The following is a 22,490-nucleotide window of genomic DNA, read 5'->3' on the forward strand; positions in this document are numbered from 1 at the left end:
TATGACACATGGTACAATTGTAAATGGAAGAATTGCAACATTAACGTTTTAAAACGCACGATTTTTCAATAACATTGATTGTTGTTCGTGTTTCAAATCAACATTTGTCGATTACAATACCTTCGTTACACTATTGTAATATGACAAACTCCACAAATGTGAATAATTGCGAATTTTTACCCAAAACGTTTTTGCATCGAACGTAATAGATTGTATTAAACGGGTTAAACTGTTGAAATAACCGTCAATTCAAAACATCGAATAAATTATGCCACATTATACCACTGGCAAAGCGGCATAAACGTACACGACAAATATATATTGCCCGAGAGCACAGAAAATTCAATTGTCATTTTTCAGTCCTTTTTGTGTGCACTTTCTGTTCGATCATATACCTGAAGTTGACCTTCCGTTCTGTGATTACTACTTACTGGTAAAAGACAGTTACAAGTTTTTACACATCTTTTGAAAATGAGATGAACGTCTGTTCTCTGTGGTATGTGTTTGTACACTAACGGTTGGTCGCGAAAACTGTGAATAGTAAACGAAAGGTGAAATGTAGCACCAAGTCGTTGTGTCAAGTTCTTCAAAATTATAGAAGTAAAAAAAATATTTTTTTTACTAACACTAAATTAAACTAAACTGTGGAGATCGAAGTAAAGCACGAACGCGGACGGGCGCAACTTTTCTACTGCGTCACAATTTTCTCGCTAAATATTTCTAATTTATTGTTGTTGGTTGAAACAGTGTTATATAAAGTTAGCTTTCACCGTAAACCGCCAACGTTGCCTTCCGTATTTGAAGAAACAGCCGATATTAGTCAACACGCAGGTCGCAGTATTAGTCAAAGTGCATGAAGATCAAGCGGATTAAAATGCCTCTTAAAACTTAGGGAGTAATCGAAACCGCCATAAGGAGAAGTTTTCGCTACAGGAGCCAACGAATGTCCTATGAATTTTTCTCTTCAATTTATCCAAGCTGAGTGATACTCGACAGATGAGTATGATCGATTAAGAACACAAAATATAGATTGACTGAATAGGATCTGGATCGAATTGTAGATGGTGAGAGCGTTCTTTTTCTAGCTTAGTATTTCTCTATAATTATGTTTAATATAAATGCAGTACGGCAGGTGCATTTCTGCAGATCTGTATCGCGTTGTTTGTAGAACTTATTTAAAGTACAAATCGAACTAACTCGATAAAAATTCATCGATTTGCTAGTACATATATTCAAACAACGGATTCAGATTCAGATTCAGCATGCGTTCTCGTTCCCCATTGCCTACCATGGCAAATCCTGAATTTGTCTCACCCCATCTTACTAAAACAAATAACGGTTTTGAACGCGCAATAGGCTTCTGAATTTCCAAATTTGTATTTCGCGTAATATGCATCAGTTATCATAAAGTTACCAGAGCTGTACCTTATTAAAACGATTCTTATCCTGTGATACTCGTAGAGATGCAGTAGTACCCGCGGTCTCTAAACAAAACAAGTATCACCATCCCTTTCCTTCCCAAGTAGTACCGCCTTTTGGTCGTGGCCGGCGTCGTTATTGGTCAGTGGCAAAAGTATTGTGAACCAGTGAAAATTGCACTAGCATTACATACTAGTCCCAAGCACCATAAATCTGGTTCATTTTGCAGTTTTCTTAGTTCGACCAATCACGGAGTGCAACTACGGGCAGTCTACCTAAGATAAGCTAAGCTAACAAGAAACATCATCTTAAATCTTATTTACTAATCAATATTCCTTCAAGAGAGCGAGTAATGGCGCTATAACCATAAGCTTAAAATGCTAGGACTAGAGTTAGTACTCAGGTAAAAAAATTAATTTTAATTTCCAACCGTAACAGTTGAAGCGAGTAAAGGCGCTATATCCTTCGTTTTAAAACCCGAACATAAGGAGGAAATACCTATGTTCCATCCCAGGAGATTGGTCAACAAAGGAGTGTAATTTCTTAGCTTTGTCACTCCCAACGAATTATATTACTTCTTACATACGGATTGTCCCTGTTCTTAGATTACATTGTATTATATTGCGCTACACAGTAGGCCTGGCCGTTGACAAGAAAAATGTATGGAAATCAGTTTTTGAAAAAAATGGTGGATTTTCCAGGATCCTTTCAAGTACTGGCTGTGTTAGTGTAGACTAGACTAGACTAACACTAAATTAAACTAAACTGTAATTTAATTAACACTAAATCTACCGTAGAAAGATCACAATAACAAGGTCGTTAACTAAAAAACATCTTCCTTTTATCCTCCGCAAATCGCTCCAGCGCTAATTCAGTAAATTTTCCACGGTTGTTGTTAACCATCTGCCGAGGAACACTCAGCAAGCAGAGAGCACTCAACCATTGTTAACCTCAGCCAGGTTTTCACCCGACGTAATGTGCTGAACGAGAGCTCAATCGTGCTTGTTTTACATGGTGAAGCAAGTTCAATTTTAATTGCTTTCTCAGTCGCAGGTAAGAACATACGGGCTTCAGCAAGCAAGTCTATAAGATCCCGGTCTTCCAAGTTCTTACCGTCTGCTCTCATGCTGTTGCAATGTTGATACCAGACTTCCACCTCTCCAACAAAATTGTTAACGTCATAGAAAAAAATACGAAAGCTCCGGTTTTGCACTTTAACTCTTCTAACGACATGCGTATTACGTTAGCAGGATGCAGCGAGGACAACGCGTAGGCAAGTGCACTATCTTCCATGAACCGTGTTTCCTGTGAGGTTATTAGAGAATTAAGGTAAGGAATTGTCAATGCTCGATTCCAATACTAAGCTAGTTGATGCAGGTGGGCTAAAAATGTCGTTTTGTGCTAACCTATGCGTTAAAAAAATGGATTATTTTTGGATGGTGGTAAAAAAATAACTAAGACAGATAATAAGGTTTGATTAATTTCGCATGGAAGGTAATTATGCTAGCTTACGTGCAGAAAAAATCTACGATCTTGCGTGCGGAAATTCGGCAGTTAACCGTAACGTTCGCCATGGCGGATGAAAACATGCGTGTAGGCATGTTTTCAAATTCTTTTTTCATTTTATTTATCAATTCCTCCTCAAATTTCGCGACAAAGTTGTTGGAGTAGATCTTACGCTTCAGGCTTGCCAGAAATCTTTGACGAAACGCAACTTGGGGACGTTGGGCGGGCTCACCAAGTTGGGAACCACATCGACATTTAGCCGTTCCATTTCCTCAAATGATCGCCTCGGATAGTGAGCCGACTCCAGATCCGGCCAAAACACCGTGTCTACGGCCTTATGGTATTTTTTGGTGAACGACGCTACTTCCGGCAGGTACTTCGTACTATAAATTCCCCCGTTCTCGGCCAGTCCGGAGCAAAAGAAGAGCAGGTTTAACATCCCCTTCACGCTGATTGTTAGCCACAGCAGCGCCGTCTTGGGGAACTTGGTGTGTAAAAGAAATTTCACCTTAGCGTTATTCTGCAAAAAAAAAAATTCTGCACCAATGCCAAAAAAAAAACTGCACCAATGCCAGTGATTAGGGGGGGGGGGAAACGGACCCCCCCTGCCCCCCTGGCTACGCCTATGGTTAGGACCGACCAAAAGTTTCCCGGCAAATTGGGTTGTTTAGTTATTCACGGATTTTAGATTTTTATATATCAGCTAAAAGAGTGTAATTTTCTGAGCAAAACGTGAATTTTTAAAATTTTATATCATTGTCCTTCGACTTTTCAATGAAAAATTAAAAATCGCTCTAAATCGCTACATTGACAGTTGGTATATGGGCGAACTGTCATTGTAGCCATTTCGAGCAGTTTTAATTCGTGATTTAATAATCGAAATACAACGATAGAAAATTTTTGAAAATCACGTAAATCACGTTTTGCTTAGAAAATGCTGCTCTTTCAGATGATACAAAAAACTGATATAGCTAAACAACCCAATTGAAAACTGTCGAGCAAAAAAAAAGAAGATCACAACCTCTGCAAAATGCGGGTCATATCACATATTTTTTTAAGTTTGTAAAGATATAGTGTCTCTAGAAGTGCTTCATATTTGACTTGTTTGAATTCTGCCTCCTTGACGAAATACAGTCTAATGAGCATTCAAAGAGCGAAACCATGCATGCCGTAAAATATTACATTTTTCGATGTTGCGAAATATATTGCTGATAGAGACGTTACTTGTAAATTTTATGAAACAGTTTAGATAAATTTAAAAAATATCGGTTTTTTAAAATGTTATCAATATAGAAAAAAGTGCGATTTTTTAACAATTAAAAGCCTCAAATAAAGCTAAATTACATATAGTCGAAATATTGACACTTGGTTTACAAACGGTCCCATACTAAAATGACTAAATAAACGGATTCATCTTTTTATAAGCTCTGTAATATTGATTCAATTTGTTTTTTAGTTGAAACAAGAAAATGTACATTCATGATGTTTCAGGAAAGTCAATGGTCAGTTAATGTCAAGTTCAAACTAATAAACTTCTAATAAATATATAAAGAACATTCGTTGTTTTGCTTTCGTCTTGATTAGACGCAAATTGTTTATCTCCGTTTGATTCGCAAAATAACAATACACGAGTTACCGTACGGGTGTTTTTTTTTTCGATTAGTTCTTGTGTGCGATAACAATAGCCTGCAATATATCGGCAGAAACATCTTCTGCACACTGGTAGGGGCAGGCTACCCCGCCAGTGATCTGATACGCAGCTGATATATCAGCAAGAATAATTCTCCCGCACCGCTGTTACCCCGCTAGCAGCACGGACCATCATACGATCGAGCGAGTGGAAGTCAACTACAAGTGGCATCTACAAGGTCGAGTGTAAGATACGGCCACTGTGTCACAACACGAAGCTGGATCGTCATTGTTTGTTCTGCGGAGACACTCGATTAATCCAACTATCAGCCGTGAGGTCGTGACTTAGACGTTCGGTGAAGTATTCACTTAAGAATTTTTATCATTATTATTAATATTATTATTATTATTGTTATTATTATAATTATTATTATTATTATTGTTATTATTATTACTATTGTTATAATAATTATTATTATTATTACTATTATTACTATTGTTATTAGTATTAGTATTACTGTCTTTTTTTAATTTTGATCCATTGTAGTTTGAAAAATTGTTTTCAAAATTAAATATCAACTACTTGATCCCCACCCCCCCCACATTCGAATATTTATCGTTTGTGTGCGGTAGAGCGTAACGCTCCCGCAAAATGGACGACATGCAGGTGCAACTATTCCTGGATGTGGAAACAAATGGGGAAGAGATTGAGATCTCCCCCATCAATTCCCCTCTACCTTCCCCGCTACCTAGCCCCGAACCAAGGGTACCGGCAACACGGGTGAAAGCTTACCCAGATGCTTCGAAAGGTCCGTTCGTAGTTTACTTTAGGCCCATAAAAAAGCCTCTTAACATTATACAAATAGGCAAGGACCTGGCAAAACAGTTTTCGGCCGTAACCGAGATTACGAAGGTGAGGCCGAACAAACTGCGAGTTGTCGTGAGTAGCTTGAAGCAAGCAAACGGAATTGCTAGCTACGAGCTCTTTACAAGGGAGTACCGCGTGTACATCCCTGCCAAGGACGTGGAGATCGACGGTGTGGTTACCGAAGGAAGCCTCACGGTCGATGACATTTTGCGTCACGGGGTTGGCTGCTTCTAGAACCCCCTGATTCAAGATGTAAAGATACTGGATGTCAAGCAATTACATTCAGTATCCATCGAAGAAGGGAAGAAGAAATTCATCCCTTCGGATTCCTTCCGTGTAACATTCGCCGGATCCGCACTGCCGAACTACATCTCTTTGGACAGGGTTCGTCTGCCTGTACGCCTGTTTGTACCGTGGGTCATGCATTGCCAAAACTGCAAGCAGGTAGGTCATACAGCCACCTACTGCTGCAACAAGGCACGCTGCAGCAAGTGCGGAGGCAATCATGCTGAGACCGCTTGCAGTGAGGATACTGAAAAGTGTCTTTACTGCGAGGGAACTCGGCATGACCTTTCGGCGTGTCCCGCGTACAAACAGAAGAAAAAAAATGAAGCGTTCCCTTAAGGAACGATCAAAGCGCTCTTTTGCAGAAATGCTTAAGAGGGCTGAGCCCCCCTCGACAGGAAACATCTTTTCCTTTTTGCCAACCGATGAGGGTACATCTCACGATCCCGTCGAAGGGTGTTCTTATGCTTGCCAGAGGGATCTAGGAAGAGGAGAATGCTCAACTCTCCTAATCTTTCTCGCAAAGGTCGTAAGATAACCCCTAGCGGAATGACCAATAAGACAACACAGAAAGGAAGCGGTGAAGAAAAACCGAAGCAAGTACCCCCCGGTTTTAATTTCAAATCAAACCAGGAGTACCCACCGCTTCCTGGGGCACCAAAAACCCCTCGTGAACCCATTTCTCGATCAGAAGACATAAAAGAAACAGGGTTCATAAAATTCTCTGATATTGTGGACTGGATATTTAAAACATTCAACATACCAGATCCCCTTCAAAACATTCTTCTTGCCCTTCTCCCTACAGTGAAAACCTATTTGAAGCAACTCACAGCAACTTGGCCCCTCATTTCAGCTATCGTATCTTTCGATGACTAATACGTCGAAAGAGGTTAGGAATTTTGTCACTGTGTTACAGTGGAACTGCAGAAGTATCATCCCCAAATTCGATTTATTTTCACATTTGATAAACACATACAATTGTGATGCGTTCGCGCTCTGTGAAACTTTTCTCAATTCAAATGACCAACTTAATTTCCACGATTTCAACATCATTCGTCGAGATCGAGACTCACACGGTGGAGGGGTACTTTTAGGGATCAAAAAGTGCTATTCTTTTTTCAGAATCGACCTCCCCTCGATCTCGAATATTGAAGTTGTTGCCATTCAAACGAATATGAAAGGAAAAGACCTTTGCCTTGTTTCGTTATATATTCCCCCATCCGCGCGGATTGAACAGAAGCAACTCCTTGATATAGCAGAATTGCTTCCCGCACTTTTTTTGATTTTGGGAGATTTTAACTCTCACTGTTCGCTATGGGGGTCGCTGTACGACGACAACCGATCTTCTTTAACCCGTTAAGACCCGGGACGGAACTTGTTTTTTGAAAATGCTCGTTCTCAGCACTGGAACGGCCGATTTGGGAAAACTTGGAATTTTATTCAAAGGGGATAGTTGCTCTAAGTTTTGGTAAAAGTGCCATCCCTCTGGACCTCTCCCCGTTTTCGTGAGACGCAAAAATGTCTGTGTTTTTTTCTAATTTTTCAAACAGATTGAGCAAACACTGGAAATTTTCATACGTATCAATTGCTCCATGTATCAAATCATGTCAGGTAAATGAAATATGGTATGTAAGAGTGAATTTTGGAGTTTCTAAATTATTTCAGTACAAAATCACAAAACTACGTATTTTCATAAAAACTTAAACAACGAACCCGTTTTTTAAATTTTAAGCTCTATATTTTTGCGGCAAGGTCTCCTGAATCCATACGCGATGAAATATTTATTTTAGGATGCAAACATTTTGAGAACAACCAGTTTAAATTCACCAAAGTACGTATTTTCATGGAAACTTGATTTTCTCAGTCTCCCACGGTAGGTTTCAACTTAGTTCTCCAATTTTCAAGCTCTATATTTTTAGACTAACGTCTTCCGAATCCATAGATGGTGAAAGTTTTTATCTAGCATGCACAGATTTGGAGAAAATCAAGTTTTCATAAGAACTCGTACTTTAGTGAATTCAAACTCGTTTTTCTCTAAATCTGTGCATGCTAGAATAAATCTTTCACCATCTTTGGATTCAGAAGACGTTACTCTAAAAATATTGAGCTTGAAAATTGAAGAACTAAGTTGAAACCTACCGTGGGAGACTGAGAAAATCAGGTTTCCATGAAAATACGTACTTTGGTGAATTCAAACTGGTTTTTCTCAAAATGTTTGCATCCTAAAATAAATATTTTATCGGGTATCGATTCAGGAGACCTTGTCGCAAAAATGCAGAGCTTAAAATTTAAAAAACGGTTTTGTTTTTTAAATTTTCATGAAAATACGTAGTTTTGTGATTTTGTACTGAAATAATTTAGAAACTCCAAAATTGATGTTCTGCGTGAATGATGTTCTGCGTGAAATGGAAATAGCATCCAAAGCTTTGCAGCATGGGGAAAACTTCTCGCAACGCATTGAGCGCAGCTTTTTCAAAATCCGAAAGAATGTATTCGCACTTTACTTTCATTCTGTTATCCGCGAGCACATCCGACAACGCTTCAAAAGCGGTAGTATATGTTTTTTGACATTTGCGTCCTAGTAAAAAGTAAACCAGTGAAATTACTGAAAGTTCCTTCACACATCCAGTAATCGGCATTAGATAATAATTCCAGGTTTTGCTTAGTGAAAAACATTAAAAGTTTGATATGATCGTTGTTTACATTATTCATCAGATAAGGTTGCCCTGTTAAAGTAGTTTGAAGTTCTTCATCACTTCCGGTATTCCGTTGACTCTACGCCTGCTATTTACAAATTTCCAGAACGATTTAGGATTTTCCTTCACTCCATTCTGTATTCCATCGATGTAAAATTGATAGGCTTCTCTGTGCAACACTTTGAAGATCCGAAGAAGTTCTTTGTAGGCTGCGACATTTTACATGGTTCGGTTCCGATGCATGCTTTTCAGAGCTCTCCGTTTGTCTTTAAGAACTTGAATTACTATCGGCGAAAACCATTCCGGGTACGGATTTTCCCTATTCGATCGTTCTTTAGTTCTTTATTTGGAGAAAATCAAGTTTTCATAAGAACTCGTACTTTAGTGAATTCAAACTCGATTTTTTCTAAATCTGTGCATGCTAGAATAAATCTTTCACCATCTTTGGATTCAGAAGACGTTACTCTAAAAATATTGAGCTTGAAAATTGAAGAACTAAATTGAAACCTACCGTGGGAGACTGAGAAAATCAGGTTTCCATGAAAATACGTACTTTGGTGAATTCAAACTGGTTTTTCTCAAAATGTTTGCATCCTAAAATAAATATTTCATCGCGTATCGATTCAGGAGACCTTGTCGCAAAAATGCAGAGCTTAAAATTTAAAAAACGGTTTTGTTTTTTGAATTTTTATGAAAATACGTAGTTTTGTGATTTTGTACTGAATTAATTTAGAAACTCCAAAATTCTCTCTTACATACCATATTTCCTCTACCTGACATGATTTGATACATGGAGCAATTGATACGTATGAAAATTCCCAGTGTTTGCACAATCTGTTTGAAAAATTAGAAAAAAACAGACATTTTTGGGTCTCACGAAAACGAGGAGGGGTCCCAAGGGGTGGCACCTTTACCAAAACTTAGAGCAACTATTCCCCTTGAATAAAATTCCAAGTTTTCCCAAATCGGCCGTTCCAGTGCTGAGAACGAGCATTTTCAAAAAACAAGACCCGTCCCGGGTCTTTACGGGTTAATCTGTAACTTGATCGACGACTTCAATATGACAGTTTTGAATACTGGGGAAACGACACGCGTACCTAATCCTCCAGCACGTGAAAGCGTGCTTGACCTATCCCTCTGCTCGACATCACTAGCGTTAGATTGCCAGTGGAAAGTAATCAACGATCCCCACGGTAGTGATCATCTTCCAATCGTTATATCAATTGCTAATGGTTCAACTCCCCCGAACCCAGTCAATATTTCCTACGACCTTACACGTAATATTGATTGGAAGCGTTATGAGTCTATTATAGCGGAATCTATCGAGACTCACGAGGAACTTCCTCCGGAGGAAGAATACGCGTTCTTAGCTGGCTTGATAATCGACGCCGCGACTCAAGCTCAGACGAAACCGATACCCGGGGTAACGATTAGACAGCGCCCTCCCAACAAATGGTGGGACAAAGAGTGCTCTGAGCTGTACGTGCGAAGGTCCGCGGCGTATAAGGACTACCGGGAGTACGGCACTGTCAACCTGCTTCGAAAGCACGAGGCACTGGGCAGGCAGATGAGGAGTTTAGTAAAGGCGAAAAAACGCGTTTACTGGCGGCGGTTCGTAAACGCGTTGTCGAGGGAAACAGCGATGAGCACTCTTTGGGATACCGCCAGGCGCATGCGGAACCGTGACGTTTCGAATGAAAGCGAGGAGTATTCAGATCGCTGGATACTCGATTTTGCCAAAAAGGTCTGTCCGGACTCTGTACCGGAACAGAAAACCTTTCGCGACGCGTTATTAGTAACTACGGAAGAGCCTCCATTTTCGATGTTGGAATTTTCAATGGCTCTCCTGCCGTGCAACAATGAGGCTGCAGGGTTAGATAGAATAAAATTCAACCTGTTGAAGAATCTACCCGACTCTGCAAAAAGACGCTTGTTGAATTTGTTCAACAAGTTTCTTGAGCTAAATATTGTTCCGCATGACTGGAGGGAGGTAAAAGTCATTGCTATTCGGAAACCCGGGAAACCTGCCTCTGATCACAATTCATATAGGCCGATTGCGATGCTCTCTTGCCTCCGGAAATTAATGGAGAAAATGATCTTCTTACGGTTAGACAAATGGATCGAAACAAACGGGTTACTTTCAGATACTCAATTTGGTTTTCGCCGGGGCAAAGGGACGAACGATTGCCTAGCGTTGCTTTCTACTGAAATTCAACTAGCCTTTGCTCGAAAAGAGCAAATGGCTTCTGCGTTCATGGATATTAAGGGGGCTTATGACTCTGTCTCTGTAGAAGTTTTAAGCGCGAAACTTCATTCGCAGGGACTTTCACCAAATTTGAATAACTTTTTGCTCAATTTGTTGTCAGAAAAGCATATGTATTTCTCACATGGCGATTCGACAACTTCCCGAATTAGTTACATGGGCCTCCCCCAGGGCTCATGTCTAAGTCCTCTCTTATATAATTTTTACGTCAGTGACATCGATGAATGTCTTGCAAATTCATGCACGCTAAGGCAACTTGCAGACGATAGCGTTGTATCCATTACTGGTAGCGAGGCTAGCGATCTGCAAGGACCATTGCAAGATACCTTAGACAATTTGTCTGAATGGGCTCTTAAGCTGGGTATCGAATTCTCTCCGGAGAAAACTGAGCTGGTCGTTTTCTCTAGGAAGCATAATCCAGCTCAGCTGCAGCTTCTACTAACGGGTAAAACGATCTCTCAGGTTTTAGTCGCTAAATATCTCGGGGTCTGGTTCGACTCTAAATGCACCTGGGCTTGTCATATTAGGTATCTGACACAAAAATGCCAACAGAGGATTAATTTTCTTCGTACGATTACCGGAACCTGGTGGGGAGCCCACCCAGGAGACCTTCTAAGGCTTTACCAAACAACGATATTGTCTGTAATTGAGTACGGGTGTTTCTGCTTCCGCTCCGCAGCAAGCACACATTTGATCAAACTGGAACGAATACAGTATCGTTGTTTGCGTATTGCCTTAGGTTGCATGCAGTCGACCCATACGATGAGTCTTGAAGTGCTAGCGGGTATTCTTCCGTTGAAACATCGTTTTTGGAATCTCTCTTACCGGTTGCTAATTCGATGCACAGTTATGAACCCATTAGTAATTGAAAATTTCGAGAGGTTGGTCGACCTTCAATCTTAATCCAGATTTATGACTTTATATTTTGACTATATGGCTCAAGATATTAATCCTTCTTCATACGATTCCTCCAATGTCGCACTTTTAGATACTTCTAATAATGCTATATTCTTCGACACCCCCATGAAAGAAGACATTTCTGGTATCCCGGATCAATTGCGACCCCAAGAGATCCCTGAAAAATTTTCCAATAAGTTTGAACATGTTAGTTATGATAAACGGTTTTACACTGACGGATCTAATCTAGATGAGTCCACTGGCTTCGGTGTTTTCCACGAAAATTTTACCGCCTCCTACAAACTCGATGCTCTTGCTTCCGTGTACGTCACAGAACTTGCTGCCATTCAGTACTCTCTTGGGATCATCGAAACCCTGCCCATAGACCACTACTTCATCTTCACAGACAGTCTCAGTGCCATTGAGGCTCTGCGATCGATGAAGACTGTGAAGCACACCCCGTATTTCCTGGGGAAAATACGGTGGTTTTTAAGTGCTTTAACAGATAAAAATTACCGGGTTACCTTAGCGTGGGTCCCTTCTCATTGTTCCATTCCGGGCAATGAAAAGGCTGACGCTTTAGCTAAGGTGGGTGCTATTGATGGCGATATTTATGTAAGACCAATTGCTTATGATGAATTTTATAGCATTTTGCGTCAGAGAACACTCAACAGTTGGCAATCATCATGGAACTCAGATGAACTGGGACGGTGACTACATTCCATTTTTCCTAAGGTATCGACGAAAGCATGGCTCAAGGGGTTGGATGTAGGTCGGGACTTCATTCGCGTGATGTCCAGACTTATGTTTAATCACTATACGTTAAACACGCATCTCTTTCGTATAGGGCTTGTAGACAGTAATCACTGCGTTTGTGGCGATGGCTACCATGACATCGAGCATGTTGTTTGGTCGTGTACCGAATACTGTGGTGTTAGGTCTGAGCTTATAGATTCCCTTCGGGCCCGAGGAAAACAACCGAACGTACCCGTTAGAGACATTCTGGGAAGCGGTGATCTCCAGTACATGACACAGCTATACTGCCGGTAACCGCAAGTCAGTCCCATCTGTAATTTTGTCAATTTTGAGTTAGCATCGGATTTTGGCCTAGCTTTGAGTATATTTTCAGATGTACCGATAAAAAATAGTGGTTTGTTCAACAAAAGAGGAAATCAATACCAAGTCGAAATGTCCCATTATGCAAAGTAACCGCAAGTCAGTCCCAGAAGAAAAATAACCGAAAGTCAGTCCCGTTTTACAAAAAAACATGCATAATACAACAGTAAAATGGATGGGGAGTGAAGAAGAGAAGTTCGATATGACCGTTTAGATGAAAATAAGTTATCTAGTAACAATTATCAATTGGGATTATTTTTTAGTTTGAATTGGTGATGAATTTTCTGCTAATACGAATTCAAATCAATTTTTTTTTGGTTCACTTCTTCGTAGATCTATCCGGGAGATCTTTACTATCGAAAAAACTTCCATCAGAATCCAGGGAATCGTTCCAAGAAATCTCCAAAGGTGATGCTCGAACCTCATATGGATTTGTATCATGTTGACATTTGTTGTCGGATGAACCAACTGCAAACCAGGCTTCAGTTTCTTTATCCGAGTCCTCACCGGATAAGCTTCATCGGTTCCGTACATCAAGAGATTTTCCAACGTTGATATGTTTTAAATGGTTCTCATGGACATACACTTCCTAACAGCGAAGGATTGACAGTTTTCCACGGCAACGAATAACAATTCGTCAATACGCACTATAGTTTCAACATGGCAATGTGACTGACTTGCGGTTACTTTTCTCTTCGGTGTAGAATGTAACGGCAAGTCAGTCACACTCAAGGTTTTTATCATAAAATCAATGATTTCAGTGGTTTTTACAACGTAATTAGTGCAGGCTAGTATGCAAACTATATTTTAGCATGGATGTTGTCAAAATAATTCATTCTAAATAAGTTATAACTGAGCGTGAATGAAATATCTTTCGAAGCTGTTTTCTCAATTTAACATTTTTACAGATGAGACTGACTTGCGGTTACCGGCAGTATACGGGTTTATAAAAAATGCTGGCATTAAAATTTGATTTCTTTTATCTATTTGCTAGAATACAATTTCTGTCACAAACTGAAAGAGAATGATACACCCGGCTGGAGACACTAAAACGAAGACTCGGCATCTCTATGTTTACGCAGACACCTCAGACCAAAACTGCTCAAATAGAACATCACTGGTTAGCCACGTACAAATGAATACATTCTGTAATATAAAAAAGTTAAAAACAAAATTGTAACACCCCTCCTCTCACCTTAAATCCCCACTAGCTCGTAGTCGGCCGCGAGAATAAAAAAAGGCCTCCCTCTTTTCCCTGCTAATTTAGAATTTAAAAAAATGTACTTGGCTCAGTTAAACATAAATTGTATCGTGCCGTGTCAAGTAAACTATTAAAAAAAAAAAAAAAATATATATATATATATATATATATATATATATATATATATATATATATATATATATATATATATATATATATATATATATATATATATATATATATATATATATATATATATATATATATATATATATATATATATATATATATATATATATATATATATATATATATATATATATATATATATATATATATATATATATATAAAGAACACAAATATCGATCTTTATTTATCGATATTGTTGCAAAAGTCATCCAATACTAACGGGTTTTGTGTGCATGAGGCATTGAAAATTATGCTAAAAACACATGCTTCCTAGCGGTATTACCTTTAAGTTGCTTACCACCACAACTCACAACTACACTACCGTATTTTTACGCTTTTGGCTTTTGCTAAAATATGTATTTCGTTCACCGAGGGATGCTCAGGATATTGAAAGGTTTTCGTATTTATGGCTGTATATCCATAGCGCGTGGTTGTGACGATAAGGGGCAAATTGCTATGAAATGCAGGAAATTGTCCAAACAAAGACTGTACCGAAGTTTAATTTAATTCGGCAAAGCTATATTTTCATCGATGCCGTTGTAAACATTGTGTACTGTGTATGATTTTGCCCCATAACTCGCAGAAAATGTTCCTCTTACTTATAGCAAGTCAGTTGAGCAGCCAATCCAATACAATTGTTTGTCTAGTCGTGTCTGCTCTTCGTTTCATGCACAATTTCTAGTCTGATTAATTCGGTATGCTTGTATTTCCAGAACAGCTGGCATGGTGCGTAGTCGTGTGTGTAATGTTCGCTATTCGCGGCGATATGTTTGAATTGCTCTCGCATCTCATGTACGATGATATACATATCTTACTCTTGGATGAATGCATACGCAGTCTCAAAGTGGATCTATCTGTGTTGCGTTCGGTTCGCGTTGGTTATCACGGTGAAATCTTCCAGTCTGAAGACGTGTGCGCCTTGTTGGATTAGTTTCATCCATGCGTTATTCGTTTGCAGTTTAATGTGAAGCTACTGGGAACCAAACAAAACAATTGAAATTTTGTGCCTAATATTCAAGATGCAGTTCTTTTAAGTGTGCGATTTTAGACATTCATGTACACCGCTTAATGTCCTTATTGATATCTAATGTTCACTAGAATTCATTAGGATAGGGAAATAACAAAATAAAATGGTGCTATACAAGTTAATGGTGGTTCATTGGTCTATTTTTACGCTTTTTACGCAGCTAGTGTTGTGTGCTTCTGCTTCTACAAGTAAGTTTTTATTTCTAATGTTTTAAATCAGTAGTCAAGAAAAGTTAACCATTATTTCGAAAAAGAAAGGTTAATGATGAAAAAATGTAGTTTATGAGGCGTTAATTAAAACATGTCCGTCATGGAGTAAAACTGTAATATTAGGCACTTACGGTAAAATAGTCTGTGAAATGAGGTCATGTTAACCTTATTGTTTTTGTAAAACAAATGAATTTAACAGAAATTAATCTGTTTCTTTTGTACATCTTAGGTGATCTTTCAGCAGTTTAGAATAGTTGCAAAGGTGCAAGTTATTTTAATAACGGTTTACGAATGCTTGGAAATTAAGTAGTTCGATAAAACAACTCATAAACAAAAATATCTATAATTATTGATATTTCCCGCGATAGTAGAAAGTGTACTAGAAAAAATACTACAAAGATATGTTTTTTTTTCCATTGTAATGCTGCGATTCAAGCTGTATACAACACAACAGTCCATTGCTTGTAGTGTAATAGATACGTGTTACTGTAATTCCCTCATGCTTTTGAGAACAAATTTTTAAGTACTTGTTCTGTAATATCAAGCAGAAAATAATCATTAGTATTCGGAAAAACAGTGTTTCCAATATGTGACTAATCTTAGAAACCGGACACCGAACAAACAATGCGTTAATAACATAGGGTAAACAAGTGATTTCGTCACGATATACGATCGCTCCAAATTCTCCAAGCTAAGTCAAGCTAGTAACTAATTTAATGCGAGAGCGAAGCGAGAGTGTAGCAAACATTTGTGGGCGTTAGAACGTGAACACATAAAAAAGGAACGTATTTGTGCTAGTGTATCTGAACTTGAGATGCTGCTGTCACACTAAAGTTGATTACCTCGAGAAAAATATTGGAATTCAAAAGATTTAATAAGAAAAAAAATAGGAATAAGCATTTGGCTTAAATCAACATTTTTTAACTTTAAAGAAAATGGTAAATAGATCTAGTGCAAAATTTTCGTATCTTTTTTTTGTATTTAATTGGATATATATTTTATTTATATATTTTTTGGTTTTTCATGAAAATGGAAAGACAAAACCATCATCTGCAACTTTGCCAAAGACGTCACACCGATCAAACAAACCGTTTTTGCTCTAAAAATAGTTGTAATTAGCAGTACCTTCCCAATATAGGTTTTTTCATTAATGAGTTGTGTTTCAAAAAATTAAACCAATAGCACAAAATAGCATCTTTTACCAATAGAAACGTTTATGCAAAGTTTCAGCTAAATCAAAAACGGTCAATAAATTGGTTGCCCGTTTTTTTTTTAAAGAATTGCACATATATATCATATTATAGGAATGAATGAATTGTCATTTACATACAAAATAAAAAGAAGTGGACCCAAGTTCCATAACATTCGACGTTGATGAGCGACCTTTAAAATAGCCATGCTGTTTGCTTTTAACTGCAGAAAAAACCTGTCATTTAGAGTAGGGTAACATATTCTAAGCAGTTTAAGGAACCGCTTGTGTATTGAGACAAAATACTCGAAATGTGTTGGGTGAAGTTCAAACATAAGTATATCAATCTGTCCTCTACCCTTTTCTCTGTCAGCACTTGTTTTCAGATTTTAAAACCGAGTTAGCAAACTTTAACAATAATCAATTAAAGTTCCCAATCGAGGGACACTATTCCAATCATCCCGAACCTATTCCAAACAGTTTGCATCTGTTTTGCGGGGGATTTACTTCACCACCCGAATAGTGTTTGAATGGCTAAAATTTTGGTTGATTTTTTCGTATGCTGTTTTTGTCTTGAACGGTATTTTATGTATTCGTAAGACTGCTAGTTAATCAGACTTTTCGTTCTATTCGTTAAAATTGTCGATATTGATCAAAATTCAGGAGTTTGAAACCCGTTTTTTCGACTGATTAGAATAGGCGCCTTTGCTTAAGCCGTTCCTTACCCGACAAGCGATTCAAAAAGTTAAAGAATGCAAGGGATAATGGCAATTCCACGATAGTTGCGGATGTCAGATTTCGCACCTGATTTAAAAATAGTCAAAAATATAGGAGTAATTCCGCCAGCTCCAGGCTATCTGAGCTTTTGGTGCTTATACGACTACGCGCTGAGAAAGTTGATTGACTTATACATAGTTCGAAGATGAATGTTTGCTTGTTCATATAGGTAGTTGGTTTTACCGAACTCCGGCATGTTATGGATGAAAATTGAATATTGTGTTGCTGTGTAAATTACTTCATGAAGGTGATAATGACACACAAAAATCTTTCGTACAATTTGTAAATAAGAAGTTCAGATATGCATTTTGTAAAAAGTAGAAATGAGTAAATGACTCTCCCAGCTGGTCTCGAGGTACGATGCTGGCCTAACAAGCCAGTCGTCGTAGGTTTGAGTCTCGGCTCGGGAGAGACTGTTAGTGTCAGTAGGATCGTAGCGCTAGCCCCGCAATTGTCCTGTACACTTAACAGTTGGCTGCGAAGTCTGTGTATAATAAACAGAAGGTCGAGTTCCGACACGGAATGTAGCTTTGCTTTGCTTTTTAGAAATGAGTAAAAATAAATTGTAATTGGAGGATAACATCTTGGAAAATTGATCAATCAAAAAAACACGAAACAGTGAAAATGAAACTGGGGTAAACTTTCTTCTTTTCAGTTGTAATGCATTTCAAAAACATGGAATTCATGCTAAAAGCTTTTCGAAAGAATCCGCTAAGAGATAAAAAACAAGCTACGCACCATCGAAGGTTTTCAAATTACGAAAAATAACGAATAATTCCATCAAGCGGTGTGATATAGCCTTTTCAAAAGATCTTCTTAATCAAATAATTTGCCTTACACTAGGTGGTTTCCGACCACTGATTTTAAATTGTTCAACGACATATGAGGCAACTAGACTTTCATTTGCACTAAAACTATGACCATTGGACCAGCCATCTCTGAGAAAATTGAGTGGGATTGAAGGAACATCGAAATGAGTCGAGTGGGGTATAAAATTTGGCCTGTTGGGTCTCACTTAGAACATTGTTTTTTACAATAATTGCTATATCTTACAAACAAAAGACAAAAACGAGTAAAAAATGATTCCACTTATGTGAAATCTAAGTTAACCATCTATTTCAGCGGTTCTCAACCTGCGGTACGCGTACCCCTAGGGGTACGCGAGAGCCTTCAGGGGGTACGCGAGAGAAAAATCAGTAATTGCGGACAAAGCAATTTTTTTATAATACTTTATTTGTTGTTCAAACTTTCTCTTAAAACACGACTGTAGCAATCAAACAAATAACAGTTCAATTTCAAACCTAAATTAGATTACCACAGCATAATCTAACACTACTCTCTCCCACTCTGAGAGAATATTCCAAGCCAGGGGTTACAATTGATTTGGAAAATATCGCCAAGGGGTACGCGGACAAAAAAAGGTTGAGAACCGCTGATCTACTTAGTTAAAACTTTTTTCCATTGAAGACGCGTGCTACATTTTATCCATATTAAAACTAGTCGAGTATGATTAATTCTGCATCGATAGAAAAAAAAGTTCTCTTAAGATATTTGTAATCATCATCAACCCTATTCAAAAATTAGTTGTGATTAAAAAAAAAACAATAGCTTAAAATGACTTATTTAGCCCATAAGAAAAACTGTGTAAATTTTCTGCTAAATCAAAAATGGCAAATAAAAAATATATTAGAATTGGGTTATTTTATATGGAATTGCTCTCATATATCATTGCTTATGTCAATTAGCGTTTCCACGCTAAAAACGAATAATTAACATTACTCAAATCACGAAGTATCGTACTTGCGTCCAACTGAACGTTATCTGTCCACTACATAGATAAAGTACAGTTTGGTGCAGGTTCCGTGTCATTGATATAGCATCAAAAGCGATTGGCGCAGGCATACGTTTATTTCTACATTTTATTAAATTTGCTCGGGTCAATTGTTATAACCTACTCTACCTACTCTACCGTATTTGATCCAGCTGCGTAGGCTCGGCTCGGTCTGTACGAATTTGGAAGAATGTACAGTACACGTGAATGCACCTGATATTTAATTATTTACAAAAACACACGGTTATAGGACTTTGTATAAAACACTCAAAAATTATTCGAAAAGTCAATCTGATAAATCATTAGTTTAATCTAAATAACTTCTTTTTATTTCAGATTCAAACCTGAACTCCGTTGAGTTTAAGTCAATTTGCGATGATGATGATGTTCAGTACGTACATGAAACGGGTATCGAGTCAAGCTTGGTTATAAACCTCTACCCAGATCAGAACAAGCCATCCTGTAAGCGCCAATTTCACGCACCCGAATCACATAGTTTCTATGTGCGTCTTCAGAGGGTTTACATACCATCGAGTGGCAGTCGAAAATTTTCTATGCAGAACGGTTTGTCCAGAAAGTATGGTAATAAAAAAGTTAGCAACACTAGCGGTTCGTGTTCACTAATTATAGTAAGTAAAAATAAACTGATTTGATTTTTTCGAACTAACGATATTGGGTCGCATTCAATAGCTATTGCTGTGTAGGAATTTTGTCAACGATAAAAAAAAATTTATTTCAGTCTCACTCGTTAAATGGAGAGGTGTTGCCACCGTGGCGGCTGGATCCTTGTGAATTGGAGGCATCAAGCCCGAATGAGGAACCGATGAGACTTCTTCAGGGTCGACTTAACATCGTGTGGAATCATTCTGGCAATCGGCCGGGCTATCGATTGTTGATTACAGTTGTCGGTAATGGTCTACCATGCTTGGAGAAAGGCAAACACTCTTGCCTAGAAGTGGATGATGTTCCATTACTTTGCATCGCGAATGATCTACGGTGTGACGGAGTTCGACACTGTCCTTCACCAGCGAATGCTTTCAATGACGAGGACAGTGAGATGTGTGCCAAACTGAGGAATGAACAACTCATGGTATATTAAGAAGTTTATTGTTTTGCAAAATCATGACATTGATTATTTATTCACAGGAAACTCCCGTGCAAATGGTGTTTAGAAAATACCTACAAACTACATTTAAGTCATTTTTTTATGCTGATTCTACTGAAGGTCCAGTCAAAGAGGACAATATCCTGCCAGAAGTGGTGAAGCAGATAGAAATAATTGAAAGTCAAACTAAGATACCTACCAAACAACACAAAAGTACCTTAAATGGGCTGTCAAAGTATGGCCCTTGGGGATATTTATTCCTAGGAATGCTATTATGTGGAGGCGCTTTGCTAGTCTGTGGCCTATGGGGTATGGTAACCTAGAAAACATGAAGAACTGAGCTATTTCACACTCTATCTCCTTTTCAGAATGCTGCTGCCGAACGCAAAAGCCTGAAGCGCCTGATATATCCGAACAAGAGAATCAATCGGTGTATCAAGAGTCGGGTTTAAATAATTCCAATTTGAATTCTTCAAACGGAATAACACAAACATTGCCTCCTTATGAAGATTTGGATCCTCCTCCTGCGTATAGTGTTTTGTTCCCTAATCAAAAATCTCCCGAAAGTTTGCCATCATTGTTGCGGGTTCCAGAGAATCAGCTGCAGAGCAGTATTACCAGCGAAACTGTACCGTCCAGCAGTAGCGTTGCCAGTATGAGCACGAATCATATACGTACACAAACCGGCCAATGATGCACCTTCTCCGGTAAAGCAAGAAGTGTGCACCAATTCGAAAAAGGCTGATTTTATTATTTATTACTGATTAGAAATTTGTATTGGTGTGTAATTACGTTTAGAATGTTTACTCTTATGACAAATCATGTCAATACCTGAGCGGATATAAGCAAAAAATCATCGAATCGAGAATCGTGAAGTTTCGATTTCATTACTGGTCTTAATAAGACTTAGAAAACGAAAAACTCAGTTGTGTCGAAAACAAGAGACATTCCATCTTGTTTGATTCGTTGTTAGCCAACTAACTGTTCATAGAAAATATGTGTGGCTTGAATAAGTTTGGTATCGAATAGGTCAGCGAATTGCTAGTTCTCGCAGTGAAGCATTTTACAGCTAATTATTATGTGATATTAAATTATTTATATTCTTGGACAATTGAAGAATGAAGTCATAGCTAATAAAATAGAACTACATAATTTTAAAAAAAAACTAAAACTGCTCGTGTACATGGATGACATAATAATCCGAAAGCTAGCTTTGATTTTTCTACATAGGTACCTCAATTATTATTGAGGTACCTATATAGTAACTGCTATCTTTAACAATGACGCATATAATTATTCACGCATACATTATTTATAGTATAATCCTTTTGTGTTTCTGAACATTCGTTGTATTAGTACGCTATTAAACTTCTGCCGTGGCAGCTCGGATCCTCGTGGCATATAATGATCACGAATATTAACGATTTCTTGCTATCTTGGAGTGAAAAATTCAGCAATTCGTTGTGGCCAGCAAGTTACATACAGAACTGCTTACTTCAGCAACCAATAAGGAATATGGGCTGTATTACAGATGCTTCGACGAGCAACACGTTTTATTCGAAACACGGGCACGAGTCGAGTCCCAGCTGGTCTCGAGGTACGATGCTGGCCTAACAAGCCAGTTGTAGTAGTTTCCCCGATCAGAAAGGCAAAACAAAAATGTAACAGAAGCTGTTAGTTTGTTATGAGAAAAACCTTTCAGGCTGTGTTTTGAATTTGATCCCGTTAGGTGTTAAAATAACAGAAATTATAACAAAAATGATTCCACTAGTATCAAACCCACATCAAACTTTGCTACTAACGTATCAGCTTTCTAACAAAATAAGATAGCATATAGAACAGTATTATAACAACCATTGTTAGAAATAACAGGTTTTGATAGAGAGGAAAAATGTGTTAGACTTGTTTCAGGATTAAGTCATTTCAGGATTTATTATTATAACTCACTCAGATTCAATTTCGTTAACAAACGCATATATAAAAATATGAAATCGCATCAAAATTTGTTATTTGTATCTCGTGTTGATAGAATTTTGTAATTTTTTAGTTATGCTCCTCTGATCGGGTCGAGTCTCGGCTCGGGAGAGACTGTTAGTGTGAGTAGGATCGTGGTGCTAGCCCCGCAATTGTCCTGTACACTTAACAGTTGGCTGCGAAGTACCAACATGATCGAATCAAAAGGAATGTTGTCAAGTTCAGGGAACCAACTAGAAACACTAAATATACTTACCGGCAGTATACACAAACAAATTAACAAAAAACATGCTTTATAGCATTTTCCA

General features: G+C 38.1%; 1 protein-coding gene across 1 annotated transcript; it reads left to right on the forward strand.

Moving 5' to 3' along the window:
• The first annotated feature begins 14,859 nt into the window (after positions 1–14,859).
• On the forward strand, positions 14,860–21,368 carry LOC129725798 (uncharacterized). The gene is made up of 5 exons (XM_055682023.1): positions 14,860–15,285; positions 19,440–19,732; positions 19,843–20,193; positions 20,250–20,517; positions 20,577–21,368. Exons 1-5 carry the CDS (start codon positions 15,201–15,203, stop codon positions 20,900–20,902), a joined length of 1,323 nt encoding a protein of 440 aa, XP_055537998.1. The 5' UTR covers positions 14,860–15,200; the 3' UTR covers positions 20,903–21,368.
• The last annotated feature ends 1,122 nt before the right edge of the window (positions 21,369–22,490 follow it).

Source organism: Wyeomyia smithii, chromosome 2 (genome assembly GCF_029784165.1).
Source record: "Wyeomyia smithii strain HCP4-BCI-WySm-NY-G18 chromosome 2, ASM2978416v1, whole genome shotgun sequence".
Taxonomy (NCBI): Eukaryota; Metazoa; Arthropoda; class Insecta; order Diptera; family Culicidae; genus Wyeomyia; species Wyeomyia smithii.